At 40.3% G+C, this 27,482-nt stretch overlaps 1 protein-coding gene across 1 annotated transcript; it reads right to left on the bottom strand.

Annotated features, from left to right (window-relative positions):
* Positions 1-792: 792 nt before the first annotated feature.
* LOC145158288 (70 kDa peptidyl-prolyl isomerase-like) lies at positions 793-4,625 on the bottom strand. Its single transcript, XM_079077209.1, has 12 exons — positions 4,198-4,625; positions 4,012-4,098; positions 3,653-3,913; positions 3,329-3,403; positions 3,172-3,252; positions 2,873-3,070; positions 2,695-2,781; positions 2,430-2,605; positions 2,227-2,349; positions 1,827-2,101; positions 1,626-1,746; positions 793-1,031 (listed from the first exon to the last, which is right to left on the bottom strand). The coding sequence occupies exons 1-12, from the start codon at positions 4,403-4,405 to the stop codon at positions 978-980; spliced, it is 1,746 nt and encodes a 581-aa protein (XP_078933335.1). The 5' UTR covers positions 4,406-4,625; the 3' UTR covers positions 793-977.
* Positions 4,626-27,482: the final 22,857 nt, after the last annotated feature.

Raw genomic sequence — 27,482 nt, forward strand, 5'->3', positions numbered from 1 at the left:
CAAATTCGCAATATAATAAGAGTTATTAAATATTTTATTGTTGGTAATTAATTGCAAGGACCTTATGTGGATGGAGTGGAATGATTTCAACTCTAAAAGAAAATATAGTTATATAATTGCCAAAATTCCCATTGCAAGAGCATTTACTAAATTTGTTTAATCACTTGCATGATTGATTTGTCATTGTATAATTGAAAGAACATTTATTAAATGATTTAATCAATTTTAAGAGCATGGACAAGTGAGAAAAGCATGCATTATGTTTGGTTATTAATCCATTCATGGATAATCTATGTATCAATTACGTTTAGTTATAAGTTTTTCATGAGTACGAGAAATTTGGCATGAATGGTTTTAATCTATAATAATAAAATATATAATAATATAAAAAAATTGATTTCAAGCCAATTTCATTCTTTAACTTGTTTATGAGTGAAAATTGTTTAAGTTTAGGATTGATTGTAGTATGGTTTCAAGAACCAGTTTTAGTTTTGGACTATTTTGTCCATCTCTAAGTCTATGTAACAATGACTATTTGGCCCAATATTTATCTTTTTCATCCTCCTCAATCTTCATCTCTTTCATTAATGTGCAAAATCTGGTAAGATACCATTATTTGATGTTCAACATTGAGAAAGAAAGATTATAAATTATATAATTTATTGGTGTTCATGTAAATGTATCCCAAAAAGTCAAAAATACCCTCTTCAAGCTAAATAAATTACATAACCTATAAGAAGTTTGCGTTCAATTTTTGTTGTTTTCTAACAAAATCAAATCAAGTCGATTAAGTATGGAAAGATCCAAAAAATGCGAGTTATTATTACTAATTTTCCATTAGTTTTTCAAAAACACTGCAATACCTCCTCACAAAAACCTCACTAACCAAAAACATGTGTAATCATGTCGATTTCTAGATTGCTTTTCTAGTTATTCAGAGTGATTATAGAGCCAAAAAACAAGTCCAAATTCACTCATCATGCCTTGCTATCAATTGTCATGGGCACCGTTTCTTGCTTTCTTGCTCCATTCTGCAATATGACACAAATCCAGTTACTAAGGCTGTTTTCAATGAGGAGAACATCCATGTCTTTTGCACATATGATGGATTGAGAATGAGTTCTTTTTAGGTTGGACAAAAAGTTGCAATTTTTTTCCCATTGATATCGGTCTTAGGGGTTGTTTATTTTTTTCTTGATTAAGTCATGTATAAGTAAGTGGTTGAATGCGTAATGATGTTTGCTCAGATAAAGTGTTGTATACATAAGGTCTGTTTTTTTTCTAGACTTTTCTAGACTGAATAAACGGTTTGAATGAGACCAAATGACCATTTTACCTTTACATCCCAGAAAAACGAATTTCAAAATATTCACAATTTTTAATGTGAGAAAACTTGGGAAGGAAAAAAGGACAAATTCGTAAAGGGCTAGTGCCTTAATACATTAAACCATGTTTTTTTGGCTTAACCAATTAAGTCATTTTGTCCAGATTAAGTGCTTAATACATTAGGTCAAAAATAAACATTCCCTTAAACCAATGTATGCCAAAGGCAGTACAATTTGTTCTGTTATGACGTGACGTGACATGTCATGTCATGTCGGTATATCCATTTAATTGCAACTTACACTAGATTGTAGGTGTTCCAATTTGTTCATTTTCGTGAAAATATTTCCATAAAATTGGGCGTCCTTCTTGTTATACTCCTTCACCTTTTCTTTCAACAATTTGTACTCCAACTTCACATCCCTAATCAAAAACCAAAATCATACATGATTCTTAGCTTCTTTCTAATTCAAGATTCAAAAATCAAAACAAATCAAAATCACCTATTTTTAGGATCAATCTCGAGTGCTTTCCTAATATCCATCTCTGCAAGATCCAAATCAACAAGTTGAATGTATGCTTGGGCTCTTCTATAAAGCGCCTTCACATTCTTGCTATCAGCATCCAAGACCTTCGTGCAAAGCTTTACTGTTTGTTTATAGTCTTTCAGTTTTAGTTTGCATGCAGCATTGTTCAAATTGCAGCTGATTTTTAGGATTTTGGCTTCTTGTTTTTCATCATCACTAAAAGTTGAGTCATATTCAACGAAACTAAGAGCCTGTGTCATAAAAAAGGTTGTATGGTTAGCTAAGTGGTGCTCAAAAGGTATCTGAGAAAATGAGAAAAAGCACACGAGGGTAAATTTGTAAAAGGATAAGTCTTATAATATGTATTTATATTTACCTTTTCGTATCTTTTTGAAGCTCTCTCGTATTTTTGTCTCTTGAAAAGCGTATTCCCTTCTTCTTTCTTTCTCCCTGAAGTTTCGATCTTTTCTTGTGTACTTAATTCCCACGTGTCCTTTTCCTGTAACAACTCAAACCATTTTTATCCTTCCGAATTCTTCAAGAACCCTAAAAAGATCAAAACTTTTGCAATTTCCATACCTTTTCAAATGAAATCAACTCAATATCATAATACACATTGGAATTCGCAGGAATAATTGCTGATTCTTGATGTGATTCGATTGAACCAAATGCATACTCTGGATGAATCGTTAACACTGCAACTTCACCCTTCTTCATCGTCTTCACACTTCTATCAATTCCATCAATAACTTGTTCTATCATTAAAAAAAAAAAAAAAAAAACCGATTTCGTTGTTAGCTCACGTCTTTTTATTTTTTTTTAAAATCACCAAAATGCCACTCACCTTCATCAATCTTGAACTCAAATGGTGTCTCATTGTGTCCTTTATTCACAAACACAGCTCCATCTTCGAGTTTCCCGACCAATTTCACTATTTAAAAAAAAAAAGAATAAGTACATTAAGGCTTATAAGGGGCCCACGATGTCCATGTGGGATGAGTTGTTACAAAGACGAAGAAAACCTTGAACAATTGCACCATCATTCGGACGATCATACCCTTCTCCTTCTTTCAAGATTTTCTTTAAAACCTTTTTGTCAGTTGTAACCTCTGAAACAATCTTCCATGAAACCAACTCAACGGTTATTTGAATGGTGGTGTTTGGTGGCACAACACATTCATCACCACTTGATGGGTCCGACCCGTTCTCCCCAAATCCATCTATCATCAAAAATGACGAAAAAGCCCTTCAAGATTCAATCTTGTGAATGTGAAATATAATAAACTAAAATTTTTGTGTTGATTCGAATTCAAAATCTCACATTGTGGCTTCACTGTGAAGAGAGCTTTTTCTCCCTTCTTCATTGTTTTCACTGCTTTTGACAAAGCAGGACAAAAACACCCTATGCATATATAACCTCTTGTAAATAACAATTGTTGAGGGTAAATACGTAATTTCAACAATGGGAAACTACTTACCATCTTTAACGGTAAACTCGACTTCCTCACTTTTTGAAACTAAACTTCCATCCTCAAGCCGCGCCTCATACTTAACTGCATAACACACGAATCATATCATGACAGGACAGAACCAGAACAGGACAGGACAGAACAGAACAGGACAGAACAGAACAGGTTAACAACAGTAAAAAAGATGTAATAGACAGACATGACATGACAAAACAGTTAACAACAGTAAAAAAGATATAACGAGGACAGAGATGACATGACACAACAGTTAACAACAATTACAGGACATGACATGACAGAACAGTTAACATAAGTAAAAAACATGTAATGTACCTAGAACTTCATCTGGATCTTTAGGAGTTTGCCAATTTTGTCCTTCAGTTACTATTGTCTTCAAAATACCTCCATCTTTGGAAATATCTTTCACTTTGGTCCATGAAAGCAACTCAATTTCAAACTGAAGTGTTGCATTAGGAGGAATAGTGGGAGGCGATCCAGATTCACCATATGCAAGAGCGGGAGGAATTGTAAAAAAGGATTTTTCGCCTTTTTTCATAGTCTTGATACCATCGTCCCACCCTTGGATCACGTGTCCTGTAATGGCAAAAACGAATATCAAGAAATTTACAGAAATCGACTCATGGGTAATGTTCCAAATACAATTACTAATTTAGAAAATTGTTCAGAATTACCGAGCCCGAGCTTGAACTTAAATGGCAGCTCCCGATCGAGGCTTGAATCGAATCGAGTTCCATCGAGTAAACTTCCAACATAGTGAACTGTAGAATTGAATCAGAATGCTACATTATGGAATTCCCAAATCGAAATTCATGCAAATGATGAAAGTTTTGATTTTGAAGAAAATGTATGGAAATTACCTTCAACTTCATCGCCATTAATGGGGGTATCCCAGCCATCACCTTCGTTAAGGATATTTTTCTTCAACCCATCTTTTCCAATCTCCTTCTCTTCTCCTACTTTCCCGCCAGCTCCACCTTCGGGCGCGTCCATGTCGTCGCCGATTGCGTCTTCTCCGTCGGTTTCGTTGAATTTTCCGGCAGTCGGAATATCAAAATCGTCCTCCATTTATCCGATAACACAGTTTTATATCTGTGTATATCCAAATGCAGACAAAAAACGGAAGGGGGTGATGGTGAAACGTGAGGTTGTTATCTGAAGGGTGTTCGGATATGATCTGAGAGGCTCTGATTGAATCAAATGACACAGAAGAGATGGTGCTTCTGCCATGGGGTATATATACGCATGGGTTTGAAGGGAGAGAGAGTGAGAGTTCCATGGATTTGAAGAGAAGATGAGAGCGGGTAAAAGGGATGATGTTTGGTAAGTAAGCTGTCTCTTTAACGCCTTCTTTTCCTCTATGATCCAATCTTCATGGGTGTGTTAATTACCATTACAGTTCCTGAAATTAAAAAGAAACCCTACTGATAGTTGGAAGAAATTCGAAATGGGTTTTGTTTTATTGATGATTTTAGAACTTTAGATCGGCAAAATTTGGATGATTTATCTGATTATCAAGAACTCCGGGCATGGTTTAGTTGATTTTGAATTTGAGCTTCTAAATTAAATGATTTTTTTTTGTGAAATTTAGTGTGACCAAATAATTAATAAATTATTTAATTCATGAAAAGTTGAACGAATTTATGTAACAAAATCAAAATTAAAAATCTCAGATTCTTATTAGCATCCTTATAAAAGTAAGTTCTCGTTTGATAGTTGTTGACTGAGAACAGGGCCGGTCCCGAGATTTTGAAGGCCTGTTCAATTTAGTAAAAATAGACTTTAAAACTAATAAATTTTTGAAAATTTTCAATTAAAATTAAAAATTTTCATTTAATATTTTTATTATTTTTATAAGACAATTTGATTCAACTACCCAAATGTATTACATAAAGCAACAAACAAATCTTCACTTTTTCATCTACGGATTCAAAAATGACAAAGAGCCAAAGACATCATTACATTGCATTTACAATTGTAAGAAGCACGTGGACTGCTTTTCAAAGGAGTTTGAAACCAAAATAAAGATTTTATGAACCATATTTGTTGGCAATCTGCTACTAAACCTGTACATTATTGCAAACACTAGAACCACATTAAATAAAGGAACAATTTTGCCTCTCACCTGGTTTTCATCTAGAAGCGTTCCAGATACTTAAAACCATGGTAAAAAAGCCAAAACATGTTCAATATTAGAAGAAAAAAGAAGAAGCAAGTGATTCAGCCTGTATACACTGGTTTAAAGTATCCATACTTGCACACATTTCCGTATCAGGTTCTGCAACAACATAATTGAGACAATTCAGTAAACCCTAAACCACTTTGAATAAATTAATTTATAAACAGTATATGAAAAAAATTAAGATTACCTTATGCAAAGCTTCAACCAATGTAGGAACTATGTAATCCGAGATTGGACAACTGAAGTAAATATATAATAAATAACAAAGAGAACTTTTAAAAAAATGAATAGAATGCGAGTTTCTGATCGAGAAGACAAGAACCGGATTCTAAGATTATAAAGAAGGCAAGATCGTTACTGTAAAGCAGTCTAGACGATTCATTTTAAAGAGACCATTGCTGCAAGGAGTCTAGATGATTCAACAATCATTATTTTGTACCCCATGCCTAAATCGTAATCACTAATCAGCATCGAGACTGAAGGAGACATGTTGAACATCCCCTGGGCCGGCTCTGACTGAGAAAATGCTGATTGGGAAAGGTCTGTCTGGTTAAGAAATCATGACTGAGTAAGAAACCATTCTGTTTGATTGTACATCTGACTTAATGTGCTGACTGATCGAAAATGACTATTTTACCCTGCTCCTTAATTGTACACCTGCTTAGATACATACGATAGAGAAACAAAGGTCCAACATACATAATATATACTTATGAATAATATATAGCAACAATATTGTTCTAATTCATAAGGTACAAGTGCAGATTTCAAAAAAAAAATTGATACCCCCCCCCCCCTCCCCTCATTAGGCTAAACCTCTTAACATATATAAAACCTAAATTACCCAAAATGCCCTTCCACTACCAAAGATTTCCCAACTATATTTAGCTCAATTTAATTAACTATTTTTCCATTTCTACCCCTAAACAAACACACTAGGCTGAAGTGGATGAGTAGCAATTGAACTAATCAACCAAATAAAGCAAAATAATATTTTAGTAAACTACAAGTCTAAAAACAGAAAAACATTTTGTTTATGCGAAGTAAGAAATAAACAAAACAACAAAGAAATAAAAATGAATAAACTAGTCTAGATCAACTAATTATTGTGGAGCAAAAACGAGGTTAAAAGCAATCAAATTATACAAACAACTTTCACCAATATACAGTACTAAAAGCAAAAAAATCTTTAAAGCATCGCAATCTCAAAGCTTTTTCAGTAAAGCTAATTCATCCCCCAAGGAAAACAATGCTTTTTCAGGAAAAAAAACAAACTTTTCAAAAAGTTCATATACTATCTCAACCACATGCAACAAAGATGAAAGAGAAAAGAAAAATCTTGTGATTGTGGTCGGCTGAAAGTCTGGACTCCAACGCAGAGCAACAACAATATGAGAGGTATCAAGTATTTCAAGAGCAGCATGAGGCATTTTGTGATGGAAACTCATGTCCATCGAATCAAAGAGTTAATTTCAAGGAAGAACGTGAAGACGAGATGGAGAACCTGCGATTGAAGGAGATGGTTCGATGTCAATCAATTTCAAAAACGGATTCATGAATCAATTTCAAAAACGATTTCATTAATCGATTAAAGAAGAAAAATGGAGGCGATAGAAGAAATCCCCAACATGAAGAAGCATAGTGCAGAGGCATGAAATCGATTTCATGATGAGGTGTACCTGATGAGAATAGGAGAAGGAGTCGATCGGTGGGGGCAGAGGCGTGAAAGAGGAACGTAGGGAAGGGCACAACCAGAAATGTTTCTTCCTTTCTCAGCCAGTCCGTTGTTTTCTTCTTACTGAATCAGACCTTTCTTTCCCCGTCAGGTGGCAAAATTTGATTTATCAAACAGATTTAGCTGACCGAGTCAGCCAAAAATGTCTGACCCGACTCGGTCAGACGCAAATCAAACAGGGCCTAAGTATGACTACACTTAAACAACATTCTAATTACTCCAAACATAACCAAGAACCTTATTTCCATTGGAAAATAAACACAACATAAAAAATATTATATTGAGTTTGATGCATTTGGTTTTTATTGTTAAGGGTTACCGGAGCCACCAACCTCTTATTTGATGTGATAACAAGGCGTCCCTTTACGATGTTCCTTTCGCTCCTCAAGTACTTATTTCATTTTTTTGGCATCAACAACTCGATTATCACGGTGATCAAGCATTAAACTCTCTACTTTCAAGTATTTTAATTTCTTGTAATAACCAAAAATCTATTGCATTATGTCAAGCTTTACAGTTTAGGAAGTACCTTAAACTTCCGTTTAAAATTTCTAATTCCAGCGTGTTCAAATGCTTTTGATATTAGGGAAATTGATTTACAAGCCCAACGAAGTTTTCAAACCGTACAAAAAGCATCAATAATGTTTTGTCTGTTCAAGAAAACCCAACGAACTTAACCTTTTGTCTAAAAAAGCCCAACTAACTTATGTTTTTATTCAATTCTCATTAGGGCCAACCGGCATCTATGGTTTTAACATAAGACTTTACCGGTTAATGGAAGTCAACGAAGAGAAACAGATGACATGGCTAAGCACTTTACCGATCCATCGTGACCTTCCAAACACCTAAACATGAATAGCTTTTCCCCACATATCTTTGCCATAGCCTCACTGTCTTATCAGCAGATCCACTGCACACCAATTCCCCGACAATTCTCACACACATAATCGCCTTTTTGTGCCCCCAAAGTGCTCTTCGATTGTTCCTCCATACTTTGATCTTCTTGTCTGTTGAACCTGTGTAAACGAAACCTTCAACGGATACTTCAATGGCATTAATTGTGTCGTCTTGTGCATTTGAAATTGATTCCAAACACTTTAAATCAGAGCTTCTGCGAACCTTAAAACTTCGACCCCATGAAGCTGTAACATTCGCAATTTATGGGTATGTTCCTTTTAACCCCTATTTGTAAAATTCTTTTCACTTTGGACCCTAGCCGAGTACGTTGGGCGTACTGGCTCGAAGAATGGACATGGAGGCACCCACGTACGTTGGGCGTACGCTAAGCAGGGGCAAACCCTAATTTTTAGGGTTTGTGCCCTATTTAAATAACTTATGTTGCCTTGGGTGCATCTTATGGTCAACCTCCACTTCTCCAAACCCTAAGAACAAACCCTAATCTTCATTGAGTGTTTGTGAGCCTTTGTGTGATCTTTTGTGTTGTTTTTGTGCCCACTAAAGGGAGCGAAGCTTGGTGGTGAGGCTTTGGTGTACTTGGAATGTGAATATCCAGTATCTTCATCAACTTTGCAAGTTATTTTAGGTATAAAGCTCCTAACTTGATGGTTCTTATGCTAGATCTAGTTTAGGGCCTTGTTTATGCATCTTTGGGTCCTTTAACCCTTGTTTGCGAGTATGGATGTAACGCCTGGTTTCTGGTATGTATTTAAACTTCTAAATTATTCAACTTTGTAGAGAAACTCAATGAGTTGGTAGCCCCAACTCGTCGTGTTCAAATGTTATAGACCGCATTTTTTAAGTGACCAACTCGACGAGTTGTCTATAAGAAATGAAACCCTAATTTCGGGGTTTTGCACCCTATTTAAACAACTTTAGCCCCATAAGTTGGCCTCATTTCCAGCCTCCACTGTCCTAAACCCTAACCTCAAAACCTTAAGACATCGTTGAGTGATTGTGAGCCATTTTTTAGTGTGTTGTGTGTGTGAAGCCATTGGAATAAAGGGGAGCTTGGAGATACAAGAAGGAGCTTCTAGATCCAAAATCCTTGTTTCATTTATCTTTCTGGTAAAAAGTCTCAACCTTGCTTTGTGGTTACTTAGATCTTCATCTTAGTGTTCTTTTGCTTGTCTTTATCCAAATGAAGTGGTCATTGGGAGTTGGACTTCCTATATGGATAAACCCTTTCAGATCCAGGGTCTTAAGGAGCTTTCATGGCATAAAGGTGCCAACTTTATGGCCCTAAGAGCTCCATGCACCTTCTAAGCCCTTGTTTTGGCCCCTTAAGCTTCGTTTGGCCATGGATGTGAGTAAAGTTGAAGACTTTACGTGACCTTTTAGCCTTTAAGGTCCAGATCTGTTTTCATGAGCTCTATCTTGAAGATATGGTTGTTTTTGGATTAAGACATAAGCCTTTTAGGATTAGGGTTTGAGCTTAATTCCTTTGGTGTGGTTCTTAATGGGTAAAGTTGGAAACTTTACCCTTCTAGACGTAATATCAGTCTAGATCTGGAATATAGGGCTTCAGTTTGAAGAATAGTCGCTTAATGCATTAAGTGGGTTGGTTGATCGAAGAACTCAACGAGTTCTTAAGGGAACTCGGCGAGTTGGGTTGGGTTTGTCCCGATTCTGTTGAGAAAGGAGGAATTTGGCGAGTTAAAGGGAAACTCGGCGAGTTGGATCGAAATATCGTGATTATGTGCTTAATGGAAAATCAGGGAGTTGTGGGATAACTCGACGAGTTGAGTCATCTCGGAGCGTTGACTTTGACTTTGGCCAAGTTTGACATTTTAGGAGTTTTGAAATATTGATCGATATCTAAGGAATTGTTTCTGTTTAGGGGTTGAGTAAAGCTGTTTTCGGGGCCGGGGATTCATCCAGTTACCTTTCAGCATTCGAGGTGAGTTTCCTCATCGGGTTTAGCGGGTCGAAGGCACCAATGTCGGCCCATGTTTACATTATGTTTTTAGTATGCTAGTTGTCTCCGTGACTCTTGCATGTGCTGTGTTTATATGTTTTTCTGGGTCAAGGCCCGATACCGGGCGGGGCCCGATAGATATTTGTATGCTATGTATCTCTGTGATTATTACATGTGTATGTGTTTATTTGATATATGTTATTGTATGTTGGGCGGAGCCCATTTTACCAAGCTCGGCTCGATGTCGTGTGGGGCCCGATGTCGGACGGTGTCCGAAGCCGGACGGGGCCCGATGACGGGAGGGGCCCATTATTTGTTATTGTATGATTGGCATGTGGTATTTTGGGGGAACTCACTAAGCTTTGTGCTTACGATTTTCAGTTTATGTTTCAGGTACCTCTGGTTCTAAGAGGAAGAGCTCGGGATGACTGCATCGCACACACCATTGGGATTTTGTTATGATGTTTTACTCTGATTTATGACAATTGATACACTGGTTTATTTCAAGTGTTTGGATGATATGGAAAATTACTATTTTATCTAATACTTAATCGAAATTTTTTGGGACCATATTTTTGGATGTTTCAATGGACTACTCCAACAACTTGGGATGATATATCTAGGCTTTTCTGAGGTCCCTTGTACATAAAAATGATAACTTGATGGGTTTAGTTCAACCATGCAAGGTTGATGTTCTTCTTAATGGAGTTAAGATGCTAGAATTGGACTTTGGGGTGTTTTTAGCCATGCAAAGGCTTAAAGTATTCAACTTTATGGGTTAGGACATTAATATGATGTTATTTTGTGGGTTGGACGATAAGTTATTAATTGGTTAAGTCGTTTGACCAAGGACTTGGAATCAGGCCAGTACGCGGTACGTCCCAAAATATGATCCAAAATTTTCATTTTTAATTTTAATAAAACAGTATTCCAAAATATTATCCATACAACCCAAATGAAAATAAGTGTATCAAACATCATATCAATCAGAGTAATATCTCAAAAGAGGAAACCGTGTGGTGTGTGCAATGCATTCATCACGTGCTCTTCCCCTTGGAACCGGAAGCACCTAAAAAATAAACTGAAAACCGTAAGCACAAAGCTTAGTGAGTTCCCCAAGATACCGCATACCAAAAACACAAACACATAACGGGCCCCGCCCAAAGAATATAACGGGCCCCTCCCTAACTCGCATAACGGGCCCCGCCCAATGAGTATAACGGGCCCGCCCTAACTCTCATAATGGGCCCCACCCACATACAATTCATACTACATAACAAGTAATAGCATACAAGATAATCATCGGGCCCCTCCCAGTAAGCATACAACACAAACACATACTAGTGTCACACACACAATGAGTATTCTAATATATCAAATCATGGGTCGGCATTGGTGCCTTCGGCCCGTGATACACAGTGAGGATACTCACCTCGACTGTTGAATCTCGTTGAAAAGCCCTGACTGCTGGTCCAAAGAATCCTCGGGCTATCAATATAAAGTAACACCCAATTAACATTTGGGTCTCAAACCATGACCAACAATCCATACTTGGGGTAAAAGGACCATTTTACCCCTTGTCTAGTTTGGTCCAAGAATAAGGCCCAAACTCCCCCATTTATAAGGCCCAAAACCAAGTAATCATCCACAGTCCATTGATGGCCCAATTTTCCAAATTAGGCCCAAACCCTTCCATGGGCCTTACCGTAAATGCCAATAACTCTTCCTAGTCCAAAACACTTGTTCTTAGTTGGCCCAACAAGGACCCACGCATCCAATCCCAATAAAATGGTCCAAACTTGAAGCCCAAAACGCTAATCCCAACAGATTGAGTACGAAGGGCGTACTCAACTACACGTTATGCGTACGAGCTAAATGGCTTGTATGCCGTGCGTACAGACTTGTACGCCCAACATACTCACCTAACAAGCCATTATTCACATTAAGCACTTAATGCTTAAGACCAAAAGCCCAAATCATAGATCTTAGCCCTAATAAATGTGTAGAACCATAAGTCACTGACTTGGTGACTTTGCATGCCCCAAAAGATCCCAACTTCAAGATATAGAATTTTACTTTAAAAAAATGGGCACAAACTCATCCATGGATGGATTTAAACCTTAAAGGTGAGAACTTTATGCATCTAGAACCTCAGAAACACCAAGAGTGGCAACTCAAAGCTCCTGGAGTGGTATCAAACCACTAAATCTCATTCTTGGGGCCAAAAGGGACCAAAACTCACAAATGATATATTTAAGCCAGTAATGAGCAAGTTCATAGTTTTTTTACCTCAAACAAGCTGGAAATAAAGCCAATAAACGAAATCCACAAGCTCTTCCTTGATCCACCACCTTGCACCATGCTTCTACTTCTTGAATATGAACCAAAAAGAACACAATGAGCTCAAAACACAAAGGAGAGGCTTAGGGTTTCGTGCTTGAGGCTATAGGGACAATGGAGGCTGAGAAATAAGGGTTTCATGATCCATAATGATGTTTATATAGTGCCTAACCCCAAAAATTAGGATTTCTAAATGACTCACATACGCCCCACGTACATACACGTACGCCCAATGTATGTGTCTGGAGTCCCGATCCTGGCTCGCATGAGTACGCTAAGCGTACCATGTGGTACGCCCCGCGTACAACTCAAGGACCAAAAATGCAACATTTAAAACAATAAGGTCAAGGAAGAAACTTAGCAAGATTCAAGTGTTACAATTCTCCCCCACTTGAATTAGACTTCGTCCTCGAAGTCCGCTGCCCCGAACAATTTCAGATAGTGCTCTCTCATCGCATCCTCGGGCTCCGAATTCTACTCTGATCCCTTGCGATGCTTCCACTGTACCTTCACTAGCTCGACAACCTTGTTCCTCGAGGTTTTCGTCTTATGATCCAGAACCGCCACCGGCCTCTCACTATAATTCAGGCGGTCATCCACCTGAATATCCTCCAAAGCTACCATTGCGGAATCGTCCACTAAACACTTCCGCAGCTGAGAGTCGTGGAATGTGCTATGAATCTGATTGAGCTTATCTAGAAGATCCAAGCGATAAGCAACCCGACCCACTCGAGCCAAAACCCTGAAAGGACCAATATACATGGGACCCATCTTCCTGAACCGGATGACACCCTTACAAGGTGACACCTTCAGGAGAACCATATCTCCCACCTGGAACTCTAAGTCTGACCGGCAGCTGTCGGCATAACTCTTTTGACGATTCTGAGTTGTTTGGAACCTACTCCGAACCTGTTGAATCAGCTCAATGGTCTTGAGTACCACCTCAGTACTCCCCATAACCCGCTGACCGACCTCACCCCAACAAATCAGGGTCTTGCATTTCCTCCCGTAGAGCATCTCAAAAGCAGGTCGATCAATGCTAGCGTGATAACTATTGTTATATGAAAATTACGCTAATGGAAGATACGTATCCCAACTCCCACCATAATCCAACACGCACGCACGCAACATATCCTCAAGAGTCTGAATAGTTCGTTCACTCATACCATCAGTCTGCGGATCGAAGGTTGTACTAAAATGGAGACGAGTGCCCAACTCGTCATGAAACCTCTTCCAAAACCTGGAAGTAAACCGGACATCCCTGTCGGAAACCACTGATACCGGCTCCCCATGTCGTGCTGCCACCTCTCTGATATAAACCTCGACCAATTTCTCTGCAAAAATACTCTCCTGAATCGTAATGAAGTACACACTCTTGTTCAAATGATCCACGATGACCCATATTGAATCCACTCCGCGCGTAGTCCTGGGAAGCTTTGTGATAAAATCTATGGTGATGTCTTCCCATTTCCATACGGGAATCTCCAACGGCTGCATCTTGCTGTGAGGACGCTGATGCTCGGCGATGACTTTCCTGCAAGTCAAGCACCACTCCACGTACCAATCCACATCCCGCTTCATGCACGACCACCAATAATCAGGACGAAGATCCTTATACATCTTCGTAGCCCCAGGATGAATGGAGAGCCTTGACTTGTGAGCCTCCTGCATCAGAATCTGATGTACACTGCCCCAATACGGAACCCAAACTCCCCAATGCAAAATCAGTAATCCACGACTACATAATCGAAGGAAACCACCTAACCCACAATGTGCTCGCTCTTCCAGTGCTCTTCCTTCATAGCCTCGACCTGAGTCTCCCAAATCCGTTCCAATAATGGAGTAATCACGGTCATCCTCAATCATATGTCTCTGATCGGAGCAGCGACCGCCTTACGGTTGAGAGCATCGGCCACCACATTAGCCTTCCTCGGGTGATAAAAGGATCTCGTTGTCTCATATTCAGATTTGGTTGGTCCATCAAGTACCTCAGGCTCTTTATGATCCATGTAAATATTACAATGGACCCCATAGAGGTAATGCTGCCAAATCTTGAGGGCGAAAACCACGACCCCCAACTCCACATCATGCGTCGGATAATTCGCCTCATGAGGATTTCAGTTGCCTCGAAGAATAAGCAATCATGCAACCTCTCTGCATCAGCACTGCCCCCAAACCTGTGATTGAAGCATCACAATAAACCATAAAACCATCAACACCCTCTGGCAGGGTCAGAATTGGCGCCTTACACAACCGTTGTCTCAGAGTCTTGAAAGCTGCCTGTTGCTCAGGCCCCTAGCGAAATGTAACCGTCTTCTTGGTCAGTCGGGTCAAAGGAACAACTATCTTGGAGAAATCCTGGATGAATCTCCGATAATAACCAGCCAACCCAAGAAAACTCCGAATCTCAGATGGAGACCTCGGAACCTCCCACTGCATCATGGCCTCAACCTTGGCCGGATCAACCAGAATACCATTTCGGTTGACAAGGTGCCTTAGAAACTGCACCTCGCGCAACCAGAACTCACACTTGTAGAACTTTGTGAAAAGTCTCTCCATCCTTAATGTATCCAGCACTTCCCTCAAGTGATCCTCGTGTTGCTCCTGAGTCTTGGAATAAACCAAGATATCATCGATGAATACAATCATAGACCGATCCAACATCGGTCTGCACATCCGGTTCATGACATACATGAACACGGCTGGAGAATTGGTGAGCCCGAAAGGCATCACCACGAACTCGTAATGACCATAACGAGTATGGAAAACAGTCTTCTGCACATCCTCATCCCTGACCCGCATCTGATGATAAACTGATTGCAAATCAATCTTGGAGAACCAATATGCACCCTGAAGCTGGTCAAAAAGATCATCAATCCTCGGAAGTGGATAACGGTTCCTCACAGTTACCTTATTCAACTCCCGGTAGTCGATACACATACGATGAGACCCGTCCTTCTTCTTCACAAATAGAATCGATGCTCCCCAAGGCGAATTGCTCGGTCGAATAAATCCCATTTCTAACAGCTCCTGCAGCTATGTAGATAACTCATGCATCTCGGGAGGAGCCAACTGATACGGTGCTTTGGCTATTGGAGCCGCACCTGGAACCAGATCAATCCTGAACTCCACCTGCCTCTCCGGAGGCACCCCAAGCAAATCCTCCAGGAATACGTCCGGGTAATCCCTCACAATCGGCACATCATCCACAGTCTCTTACCCTTATCCCAGGTATCCATGACATAGGCGACATAAACCGAGCAACCCTGTTGAATATAACGTCTAGCCCTAGCTGCAGAACACAAACTCGGCCCACGATGCGGTCTCTCCCTATGAATCACCAACTCTCCCCCACTTTGGGTTCGAACCCGAACTAACTGTTGCTCAGAGTCGATCACTGCCCCATTAGGGCTCAACCAATCCATGCCTATGATAACCTTGTTCTCACACAGAGGAATGGGAGCCAAATCAACCGGATACTGCTCACTAAATAACTAGAGAGTACAACCCAATGAACCCTCGCAACCCGCACTGTCCTATCATCAACAATCTCAATATCAAGAGGACAATCCAGCTCCCCGGAGCTCCAACAAATCTCTTGCTCGGCGCAAGCAATAAAAAAGATCGGGTAGCCCCTGAATCAAATAATACCAGAGCAAAAATACCGTTCACAAGGAACGATCCTAAAATAAAACATATAAACATAAGCAAGCAATTTAATATAAATAAATAGATAAGGAGAAGATACATACCCGTCACAACATCAGGAGCTGCACACGCCTCCTCGTCCGTCAACTGGAAAGCCCTGCTCTTCGCCACAGGCGCATCTGCCCAGCCCTGGCAGCCGTCAATAATTCGAAGATTCGCAGGAGCGGGTGCTGAAATTGGTCCTGCTGTAACCACACTCGGACAATAGGCCTTCTTTTGGCCCCTCTGATTGCACTGAAAGCAAGTTAGATTAGATACCTGGGTGATTGTGGTGGTAGCAGTACAATCCCTGCTGATATGACCAGTCCGGCCGCACCTGAAGCAGCCAGAACCACCCACCCTGTACGTCCCCTCATGCGACCTGCCGCACTTGCCGCAACGGCCTCTACCCTGTTGGCCCTTCCCTCACGAATCAACAACCTTGGGCCCCTTGCCCAAACCCTCAGCACTCGACACAAATGGCTTCCTCTTTTTTTCCATCTCCAGATCAATCTCCCTCACCCTAGCTCGCGCTATCATATCCTCCAGCGTCTTGCAGCTAGATCGGATCACAAACTGCCGATTGTCACTCCTCAACATCTCATGATATCGAGCCTTCTTCATCTCCTCATCCACCACATACTGCGGAACCAGAATTGCCGTCTCTCGAAACATAGCGGTGATCTCAGCCACCGTCTCCGCAGTCTGGCGGAGATCCTAAAACTCACGTGTCAACTGTTGTACCTCAATCACTGGTGCAAACTCAACTCGGAACCTGGTCGAGAAATCATCCCAGGTCATCACATCAACAACATCATCACCCACCACACGTCCTACTTCCTCCCACCAATCCCGTGTCTTGTTCTTCAGAAGGCAGGAAGCTGGTCTGACCTTGTCTCCCTCGGGACAACGGCTGGTACGGAAGGCGTTAGCAACATCTGCTAACTACCCCTGCTCACAATAGGGTCCATCACCTCGTAATAATCCAGAGCTCCACATGCCCGGAACTCCCTGAAGGTCAAAGAACACGTGCCAACCAAAGCCACAACCTCTGCACGAAAGGCGCTCAACCGCTCATCTAGAATCTCCAGAATACCCTCCTTGACCGAGCCAAAGATCACAGGAGTAACCTCAAGGATATTGCGTGTAATCTCAGACGAGATGAACTCCCTCGTCTGGTCATCTAGCTACCCGACTCCAAATCTTGAGCCTGAGCCCTCCCCAGCACCATAACTGCCAACAGGTCTACCTCGTAATGTCACCATACTGAAAATAGACCAGACAAACCATCATAACGCACATCAAACTATATATACATCGGTGAATCACAACTCCATAAGCTCCCTGGCTTCATCGCAGCCCTCCTTGAATCGAGTACGGATCCTCTACTTCCAATACTATGGGCCCATACTACCTTCCACATCTATCGGTACTTTCCTCAAGGCTTGCCTTGACTCTACCAAGTCAATTTATAACCATACAATTTCCCCTCACAGATAAGGCTCCCAACATTAGATCTCATCCTAGGTTTTCCTAGGGCAAACTCCACACCACTCGCCGTCATCAGCTGCAGAAGGAACTTCCGCTAATTTCCTCTAACTAGCTCATGAATACAATTACGTATTACTAAAACCAAATAATTCTTCGAATGAGAGGCCTCACACTAAAACGGTTGTACTCAAATAAGAGTTGCGCAACAGAGTTAAAACCTAACCTTCTAAAATTATTTAGTTCCCATAATATGTAACCTAGCATAATCGCTTACTAGTTAGCTGAAGCTAGTTAGAACTCCTAAAAGCACAAAGCAAGCAACATTCACACAACAAGTAATCAGAACCAAGCATCCTAAACGGGCCATCCTATCACTGGCTGATCAGCACTAGCATGCAAGTCAATAAGCTCATACAATAGGCATACAAAGGCATATCTCCTAACATCCTATTATGCAAAAACTGAGCAGATCCTTAGCCCTAACTAGCATGCGATTCACAGATTCACAGATCAAAGTATATCAGATAACATGTATGGGTAATTTGGGAAAACTTACTTGAGCTCGACTGATTGCATGCACCACACCTTTTCTTCTTTTAGAAAAACCATTTTCTAAAGATATATTTATTTTTGAAAACTTTACCAAATTCTCAGTTTGAGTTTAAACACACCCGAGAGTGTGCCCGAATCCCTCAAACCAAGGCTCTGATACCAACTTGTAACGTCCCAAAATATGATCTAAAAATATCATTTTTAATTTAAATAAAACTGTATTCCAAAACACTATCCTTACAACCCAAATGAAAATAAGTGTATCAAACATCATATCAATCAGAGTAATATCTCAAAAGCGGAAACCATGTAGTGTGTGCAATACAGTCATCCCGAGCTCTTCCCCTTGGAACCGGAAGTACCTAAAACATAAACTGAAAACCGTAAGCACAAAGCTTAGTGAGTTCCCCAAGCTACCACATCCTAAACACAAAACACATAATGGGTCCCGCCAAAGAGTATTGCGGGCCCCGCCCTAACTCGCATAACGGTCCCCGCCTAATGAGTATAACGGGCCCCGCCCTAACTCGCATAACGGGCCCCGCCCACATACAACTCATACTACATAACAAGTAATAGCATACATGATAATCATCGGGCCCCGCCCAGTAAGCATACAACACATACACATACTAGTGTCACACAGACAATGAGTATTCTAACATATCAGATCATGGTTCGACATTGGTGCCTGAATCCCTTAAACCAAGGCTCTGATACCAACTTGTAACATCACAAAATATGGTCCAAAAATATCATTTTTAATTCAAATAAAATAGTATTCCAAAACGTTATCCATACAACCCAAATGAAAATAAGTGTATCGAACATCATATCAATCAGAGTAGTATCTCAAAAGCGGAAACCATGTGGTGTGTGCAATGCAATCATCCCGAGCTCTTCTCCTTGGAACCGGAAGTACCTGAAACATAAACTGAAAACCGTAAGCACAAAGCTTAGTGAGTTCCTCAAGATACCGCATCCCAAACACAAAACATATAGGGGGATCCCGCCCAAAGAGTATAACAGGCCCTGCCCTAACTCGCATAACGGGCCCCACCCAATGGGTATAACGGGACCCATCCTAACTCGCATAACGGGCCCCACCCATATACAATTCATACTACATAACAAGTAATAGCATACATGATAATCATCGGGCCCCGTCCCAGTAAGCATACAGCACATACATATACTAGTATGATAGTATCCCACAAACAATGAGTATTCTAACATATCAGATCATGGTCCGGCATTGGTGCCTTCGACCTGCTATACATGGCGAGGAAACTCACCTGGATTGCTGAATCTCGCTAAAAAGCCCTCACTGCTAGTCCAACGAATCCTCGAGCTATCAATATAAAGTAACATCTAATTAACATTTGGGTCTCAAACCATGACCAACAATCCATACTTGGGGTAAAAAGACCATTTTACCCCTTGCCTAGTTTGGTCCAAGAATAAGGCCCAAACTCCCCATTTATAAGGCCCAAAACCAAGTAATCATCCACAGTCCATTGATGGCCTAATTTTCCAAATTGGGCCTAAACCCTTCCATGGGCCTTACCGTAAATGCCAATAACTCTTCCTAGTCCAAAACACTTGTTCTTAGTTGGCCCAACAAGGACCCACACATCCAATCCCAATAAAATGGTCCAAACTTGAAGCCCAAAACGCTAATCCCAACAGATTGAGTACGAAGGGCGTACTAAACTGCACGCTATACGTACGAGCTAAATGGCTTGTATGCCGTGCGTACAGACTTGTACGCCCAACGTACTCACCTAACAAGCCATTATTCACATTAAGCACTTAATGCTTAAGACCAAAAGCCCAAATCATAGATCTTAGCCCTAATAAACGTCTAGAACCATAACTCACTGACTTTGTGACTTTGCATGCCCCAAAAGATCCCAACTTCAAGATATAGAATTTTACTTTCACAAAATGGGCACAAACTCATCCATGGATGGATTTAAACCTTAAAGGTGACAACTTTATGCATCTAGAACCTCAGAAACACCAAGAGTGGCAACTCAAAGCCCCTGGAGTGGTAGCAAACCACTATATCTCATTCTTGGGGCCAAAAGGGACCAAACTCACAAATGATAGATCTAAGTCAGTAATGAGCAAGTTCATAGTTTTTTACCTCAAACAAGCTGGAAATGAAGCCAATAAACGAGATCCACATGCTCTTCCTTGATCCACCACCTTGCCCCAAGCTTCTACTTCTTGAATATGAACCAAAACACACCAAAAAGAACACAATGAACTCAAAACACACCAAAAAGAACACAATGAACTCAAAACACAAAGGAGAGGCTTAGGGTTTCGTGTTTGAAGCTATAGGGACAATGGAGGCTGAGAAATAAGGGTTTTATGGTCCATAATGATGTTTATATAGTGCCCAACCCCAAAAATTAGGATTTCTAAATGACTCACATACGGCCCGAGTACATACATGTACGCCAAATATACGTGTCTGGAGTCCCGATCCCGCATCGCATGAGTACGCTAAGCGTACAATGTGGTACGCCCCGCGTACTCGCTTTACAGCTTGTACACTAAGAGTACCATGTGGTACGCCCCGCGTTCAACTCAAGGACCAAAAATGCAACATTTAAAACAATAAGGGCAAGGAAGAAACTTACCAGGATTCAAGTGTTACATGGGCCTTGGTTATTAAACTAAGTGAGGAAATGGTAAAATGGTCTTTATCCAGGGATTTGGACAGATGGATGAGATTCATAGCTTTGGTTTATGGCCAAACTTATTAATTGGGTTTTATTTGTTTGGTTAGCATGGGGGTTTCCCGATCAGTAGTCCGAGCCTTTATTTGAGACATTCAACAGCTTGAGGTGAGTTTCCTCACTGTGCTTCGTGGGTCGAAGGCACCAATTTCGGCCCATGGTTTGTTATGATTAGGATGCTAGTTGTATGTGTGACTCTTGTATGTATGTTATCTGATATGTATACCGGGCAGGACCCAATGCCAAGTGGGTCTTGATGATTGTATTGTATGATTTTTATCTTTGTGATTCTTGCATGTGTTTATGTGTTTGCATGTATACCGGGCGGGGCCCGATGAATGTGATGAGGTCGGGCCCATCTCATGTTATTAACAAATCTGTTCCGAGCGGGGCTCGATGTCGGGTGGGGCCGATTATATGTTTGATATGTATGGTTTGTGGTGTTTTGGGGAACTTACTAAGATTCATGCTTACGGTTTTCAGTTTATGTTTCAGTTACTTCCGGATCCAAAGGAAAGAGCTTGGGGTGATCACATCGCACACATCATATCGTTCCGCTTTTTTATTTGACCATGATGTATTTGGATGTTTTGATCCTACTCATATTCTATCATGGTTTTATGAACATGTTTTGAATGATGGCTATATTATTTTAAAAACTGAAAATTTTGGTCTTAATTTTTGGGACGTTACAAGTTTGTATCAAAGCCTTGGTTTGAGGGATTCAGGCACACTCTCGGGTGTATCTGAACTCAAACTGAGGATTTGGTAGATTTTTATAAAATGAATGTTTCATAAAATGAATTTTCTAACAAAAGAAAGGGGTCTAGTGCATGCAATCGACCGAAATCAAGTAAGTTTTCTCAAAATACCCATATCTGTTTTATGATATGCTTGATCTGTGAATCGCATGCTAGATTAGGGCTAAGGATCTAGGAGAGATGCCTTTGTATGCCTGTTATATGAGCTTGTAGATTTGCATGCTAGTACTGATCAGTCAGTGATAGGATGACATGTTTAGGTTATGCTTGATTTCGATTACTCAATGCTCGAATGCTACTTGCTTTGTGCTTTTTAGGAGTTCTCACTAACTTTAGCTAACTAGTAAGCGAATATGCTAAGTTACATACTGTTGAGGCTAAATAGTTTTAGAAGGTTAGGTTTTAACTCTATTGCACAGCTCTTGTTTGAGTCCAACCGTTATAGCGTGAGACCTTTCATTCGAAGAATTATCTGGTGTCGATGGTATGTAATTGTATTTGTGAGCTAGTTAGAGGGTGTTAGATGGAGTTCTTTATGCATCTGATCGCGGAGAATGGTATGGTGATTGCCCTAGGAAAGCCTAGGAAGAGATTTAGTGTTGGGAGCCTTGTCTTGTTGAGGGTTGTAAGCATGGATAAGGGGGTGACTTGGAGGATTGGGAGCGATCATTGAGGAAAATACAGATAGATGTGGAAGGTAGTATAGGCCCGTACTACTGGAAGCAGAGGATTTGTACTCGAGTCGAGGAAAGCTGCGATGATACCGGGAAGCTTGTAGAGTATGGGACTCCTCGAGATATATATATATATATATATATATATATATATATATATATATATATATATATATGTATGTTCTGGTGTTTTGTGTGGTATATTTTCAGTATGGTGGCCACACGAGGAGGTTCTGGTTCGAGCTCTGGATCCAGACAGTTAGATGAGCAGACGTGGGAGTTCATTTCATTTGAGATCACCCGTAGCATACTTGAGCAGACTCCTGTGATCTTTGGTACGGTTAAGGAGGGAATTTTGGAGATTTTGGATGAGCGCTTGAGCGCTTTTTGTTCTGAGATGGTGGCATTGATGGGAGCTCGCACGTTGACTTAAGGGAGTTCCGGGAATGTGGGGCTCCGGATTTCTTCGGGGAGAAGGACCCGATCACGAGTAGACATTGATTAGCGGATGTCGCTAATGCCTTCTGCACTAGCAGTTGTCCCGAGGGGGCAAAGGTCAGACTTTCTTCCTGCCTTCTGAAGACAGATCTTAAGATTGGTGGGAGGAGATTGGATGCGTCGTAGGAGACGCAAAATCTGATTCGATGACATGGGATAATTTTGTGATGAGATTTCGAGCTAAGTTTGCATTGGTGATAGAGGTGCAACAGTTGGCGAGGGAGTTTCAGGATCTTCGCCAGACTACTGAGACAGTAGTTGAGATCATCGCTATGTTCCGCGAGAGAGCGTTGTTGGTTCCGCAGTATGTGGCGGATAAGGAGATGAAGAAGGCGAGATACCATGAGATGTTGAGGAGTAATATCCGGCAGTTTGTGAGCCGATCCAGTTGTAGGAAACTGGAGGATATGATTGCGAGAGCGATATATATATATATATATATATATATATATATATATATATATATATATATATATACTGATTTAGAGATAGAGAGGAAGAAGAAGCCAGATCAGGTTCAAGGTTTAGGGAGTTCAAGCAAGAGGCACAAGGTATTTGATTCGAGATAAAGAGGCCAGTAGGGCCGGAGACGCTATGGCAAGTGCGGCAAGACACGCGATGGGGCGTGCATGGTGGGTGGTTCCGACTGCTTCAAGTGCGGTAGGACGGGTCATATTAGCATGGATTGCACTGCTACTACCGCCACCACCCATGTATCCGATCTGATTTACTTCCATTGCAGGTAGAGGGGCCATAAGAAGTCCAATTGCCCGAGTTTAGCAGTAGGAGGACCAATTGCAGCACCCGCTCTAGCGACTCTACGGATTACTGATGGCCGCCAAGGCAAGGCGGATGCGACTGTTGTGAGGAGCAGGGCTTTTCAGCTGACAACCGAGGAGGCTCGTGCAGCACCTGATGCGGTGACATGTATGTATCTTCTACTTATCTCTTTATTTATATTGATTTCTCTGCTTATATTTGTGTGTTTTGTTTTACGATCGTTCCTTGTGAATGGTATCTCTGCCTTGGTATTGTTTGATTCAGGGGCTACCCGATCTTTCATATCTCTTATGCTCAGCAAGAGGTTTGTTGGTGCTCTGGGGGAGCTGGATTTTCCATTAGAGGTTTAGATTGCATCTGATGGTTGTATTCTAGAGATGTTCAGTGAGCAGTATCCAATTGATTTGGTTCCTGTTCCTTTGCGCAGGAACAAGGTGATTGTTGGGATGGACTGGTTTATCCTTAATGGGGCAGTGATTGATTGCGAGCACTAGATGGTACGTATTCAGACCCCAAGTGGAGGAGAGTTAGTGGTTCAGGGAGAAAGTGCTCAGCGTGGGCCGATTCGATGTTCAGCAGCTAGGGATAGACGCTATCTTCAATAGGGTTGTTCCGGATATGTTGCTTATATTATTGATACCCGGGAGAAGGGTAAGGTGACTGTCGATGATGTGTCGCTTGTTCGGGAATACCCGGATGCGTTCCCGGAGGACTTTCATGGAGTGCATACGAAGAGGCAGGTGGAGTTCACGATTGACATGGTTCATATGCGACTCCGATAGCCAAAGCACCATATTGGTTAGCTCCTCCCGAGATGCAGGAGTTGTCTACACAGCTGCATGAGCTGTTAGACAAGGGGTTCATTCAACCGAATAGTTCGCCATGGGGAGCGCCGATCTTGTTTGTGAAGAAGAATGATGGGTCGCATCGGATGTGTATCGGCTATCGGGAGTTGAATAAGTTGACGGTGAAGAACCGTTATCCACTCCCGAGGATTGAAGATTTGTTTGACTAGCTTCAGGGTGCATCTTGGTTTTCCAATATTGATCTGCATTCGGGTTATCATCAGATGAGGGTCAGAGAGGACGATGTGCATAAGATGGCCTTCCAGACTCGCTATGGTCATTATGAGTTCGTGGTGATGCCCTTCGGGCTCATCAATGCTCCAACCATTTTCATGGACCTCATGAACCGTGTGTGTCGACCTATGTTGGATCGGTTTGTGATTGTATTCATTAATGATATCTTGGTCTATTCCAAGACCCAGGAATAACATGAGGAGCACTTGCTCGAAGTGTTAGAGACCTGAGGAGGGAGAGGCTGTATGCAAAGCTCTCCAAGTGCGAGTTCTGGTTGCACGAGGTGTAGTTTCTGGGGCACCTTGTCAACCATAATGGTATTCTGGTCGATCCGGCCAAGGTGGAGGCACTGATGAGGTGGGGAGTTCTGAGGTCTCCATCAGAGATTCAGAGTTTCCTTGTTTTAGTGGGATATTACCAGAGATTTGTTCAGGATTTCTCCAAGGTAGCGGTTCCTCTGACCCGAATGACGAAGAAGACTGCCACTTTCTGTTGGGGGCATGAGCAACAGGCAGCGTTTGAGACTCTGGGACAAAGGTTATGCGAGGCACTGATTTTGACCCTGCCAGAGGGTGTTGAGGATATTGTGGTCTACTGATGTGTAAAATTCACTCTAGTCTTAAATTTATAGGGTTGAAATTACCGATACTAGAATTTACTACACGACTTAGGCAAGTGTACATAATTGAGTTGTAATATAGCAATGGTAAGAACGGATGTCGAACACTTGGGGAAACGAGTATGATTTACGTTTAGACTATTTGTCGCTAATTAACTTAAAAGATAAGTAACTTGGGAGAATTTTTAGTAACGAGACAAATAATGAGAATTTTAACGATTAAAGTGTAAAAATAAATATAGAACAAGAATTGGTTTTTAAGAATCAAGAATGATAAGGATGCTTTCACTTAGATTTAATTCCACCTTTTAGTAATGAATGATTTATATTAAGTGCAATGGATATTATTAGTTATTTACCGATTTCTAAAATTGGTTAAAAATCATGATCTAATTTTTACCGTTTTGATAATAAAATTAATTAAAAACAATTGTCATGCAATTAACAATTTTATTAACAATATTTAATTCGTATCATGCAAACATTTGATCAAACTATTAATTTTAGTGGTCGTAAAACTAATAGGAAATCGTAAGTTGGTCGTACGATATAAAATATACATGTTAAATTTTTAGTATTTTATTTTGCCCAATTCCTAGAATATTGTCCTTTACTAGTCATACATATCAATGGTTATGAAAAATTTATGATTCAAGATAATATAATTAAAGTGATCTTTTAAAAATATTAACTTAGTTATGGGAAAATTAATTACAAAAACTTAACATATACAAATAAATGATCAAATATGCATGATAAAATAAATAACAATTAATATCCGAATAATATAAATCAAATCATATTTTCAAGGTTTCATTATCCAAGTGAAAGCAAAGAGAATTTAGCTCATAATTAAGGTTACAACATACATAGAAAACATATTGAGAATGTTAAACATGTCGATAAAACAAACCCGATGTAGTCCATAATGCCACTGCAATCTTCAATTCCTTAGCTTTTTGACTCTTGAATCCTCAATTGTAGTTCAAAGGTTGGATGGAATTTGGTATAGTGGTGATATGGTAAGAAATTGTATGGAGAAATTTGTGTATCAAAGTGTATGATTCAATCTCTTCTCTTCCCTTTGTGGTGAAAAATGGTGGTATTTATAGTAAAAATTGGAAGAATTAAATATCAAAAAGAAATAAATTGAGATTGGATCTAATGAAAAAGAATTCAAAAGAAATAAAAAGATGGGAATAAAAAGTTGGAAAGTTTAAAGGTGGTGAATTATTGAGTATTGGTTGGAAAGGAATGGGTTTAAAATAGGAAAAAGTGGGGAAAAAATGGTTAAAAACGGAATGGAATCGGAATTGGCAAATCTGGAAGCCAAAACGACGTCGTATTGCCAATGAATAGTACCGGATCGAATTTGGGTCGGAAACCGGGTCAACACGCGGGTCGACACGCGGATCTTACGTGAGGGAAATCGAATCGGATCTTCGGGTCGGCCGGGTCGAAGTCGGATGCGGATCGGGTTCCGATGACATCACCAGTGGAAAAAAGCGCGGATCCAACCCGGGTCGGAGCCGGTATGGATCGGTAATATCGGATCATTCTGTGAGGTAAAATGGATCATGGGGCGGAATCGGTTCTCGGATCGGGTCTCGGATTCGGCTCTTCCGGATCTGGGTGGACGGATCAGGGCTTCGGGTTTTGGGCTCCGGGTTTGGGCTCCGATTTTGGGCTCCGGGTTTTTTTTGTTTCTTTTCTATTTTTTTTTCTTTTTCCAATTTAAATTAAATTAAATTAATTTAATTAATATAAATTATTTAGAAATTAAATAATTAATTCCCAATAATTTATTTTAATTAAACCTCATTAATTAATTTAAATTCTTTTTTTTTTATATTTTTTATTTTGTTTTCTCGTCTTTCCAACGCGGCTATTTTTTTGAATTCTTTGACTTTTTGATCTCGTTTTTCTTCGTGTAATTTCTTTCACTTCTTTTTGCGGATTTTTGCATATTTTCTTCTCCTTTTTCTTCAGAAATGATTTTTAGCTGTAAAATGGAATTTCAAACTTCATAAGTACCTTTTATCTTAAATCATACCAAAATATAGCTAAAAATACATAAATATCGCTCGAAATATATGTATAATTATTGCGATATCAAATTACC

This window comes from Lactuca virosa, chromosome 1 (assembly GCF_052849685.1).
Source record: "Lactuca virosa cultivar CGN04683 chromosome 1, Lactuca_virosa_CGN04683_v6, whole genome shotgun sequence".
Classification (NCBI taxonomy): Eukaryota; Viridiplantae; Streptophyta; class Magnoliopsida; order Asterales; family Asteraceae; genus Lactuca; species Lactuca virosa.

Excerpts from the sequence above, each read along its gene's own strand:
- LOC145158288 (XM_079077209.1), bottom strand. The coding sequence starts at position 4,405 with ATGGAGGACGATTTTGATATTCCGACTGCCGGAAAATTCAACGAAACC. Across the intron at positions 2,102-2,226 it reads CTTCAAAAAGATACGAAAAG|GCTCTTAGTTTCGTTGAATA; the intron begins GTAAATATAAAT and ends TTTATGACACAG. Across the intron at positions 1,032-1,625 it reads TGGAACACCTACAATCTAGT|AATGGAGCAAGAAAGCAAGA; the intron begins GTAAGTTGCAAT and ends GTCATATTGCAG.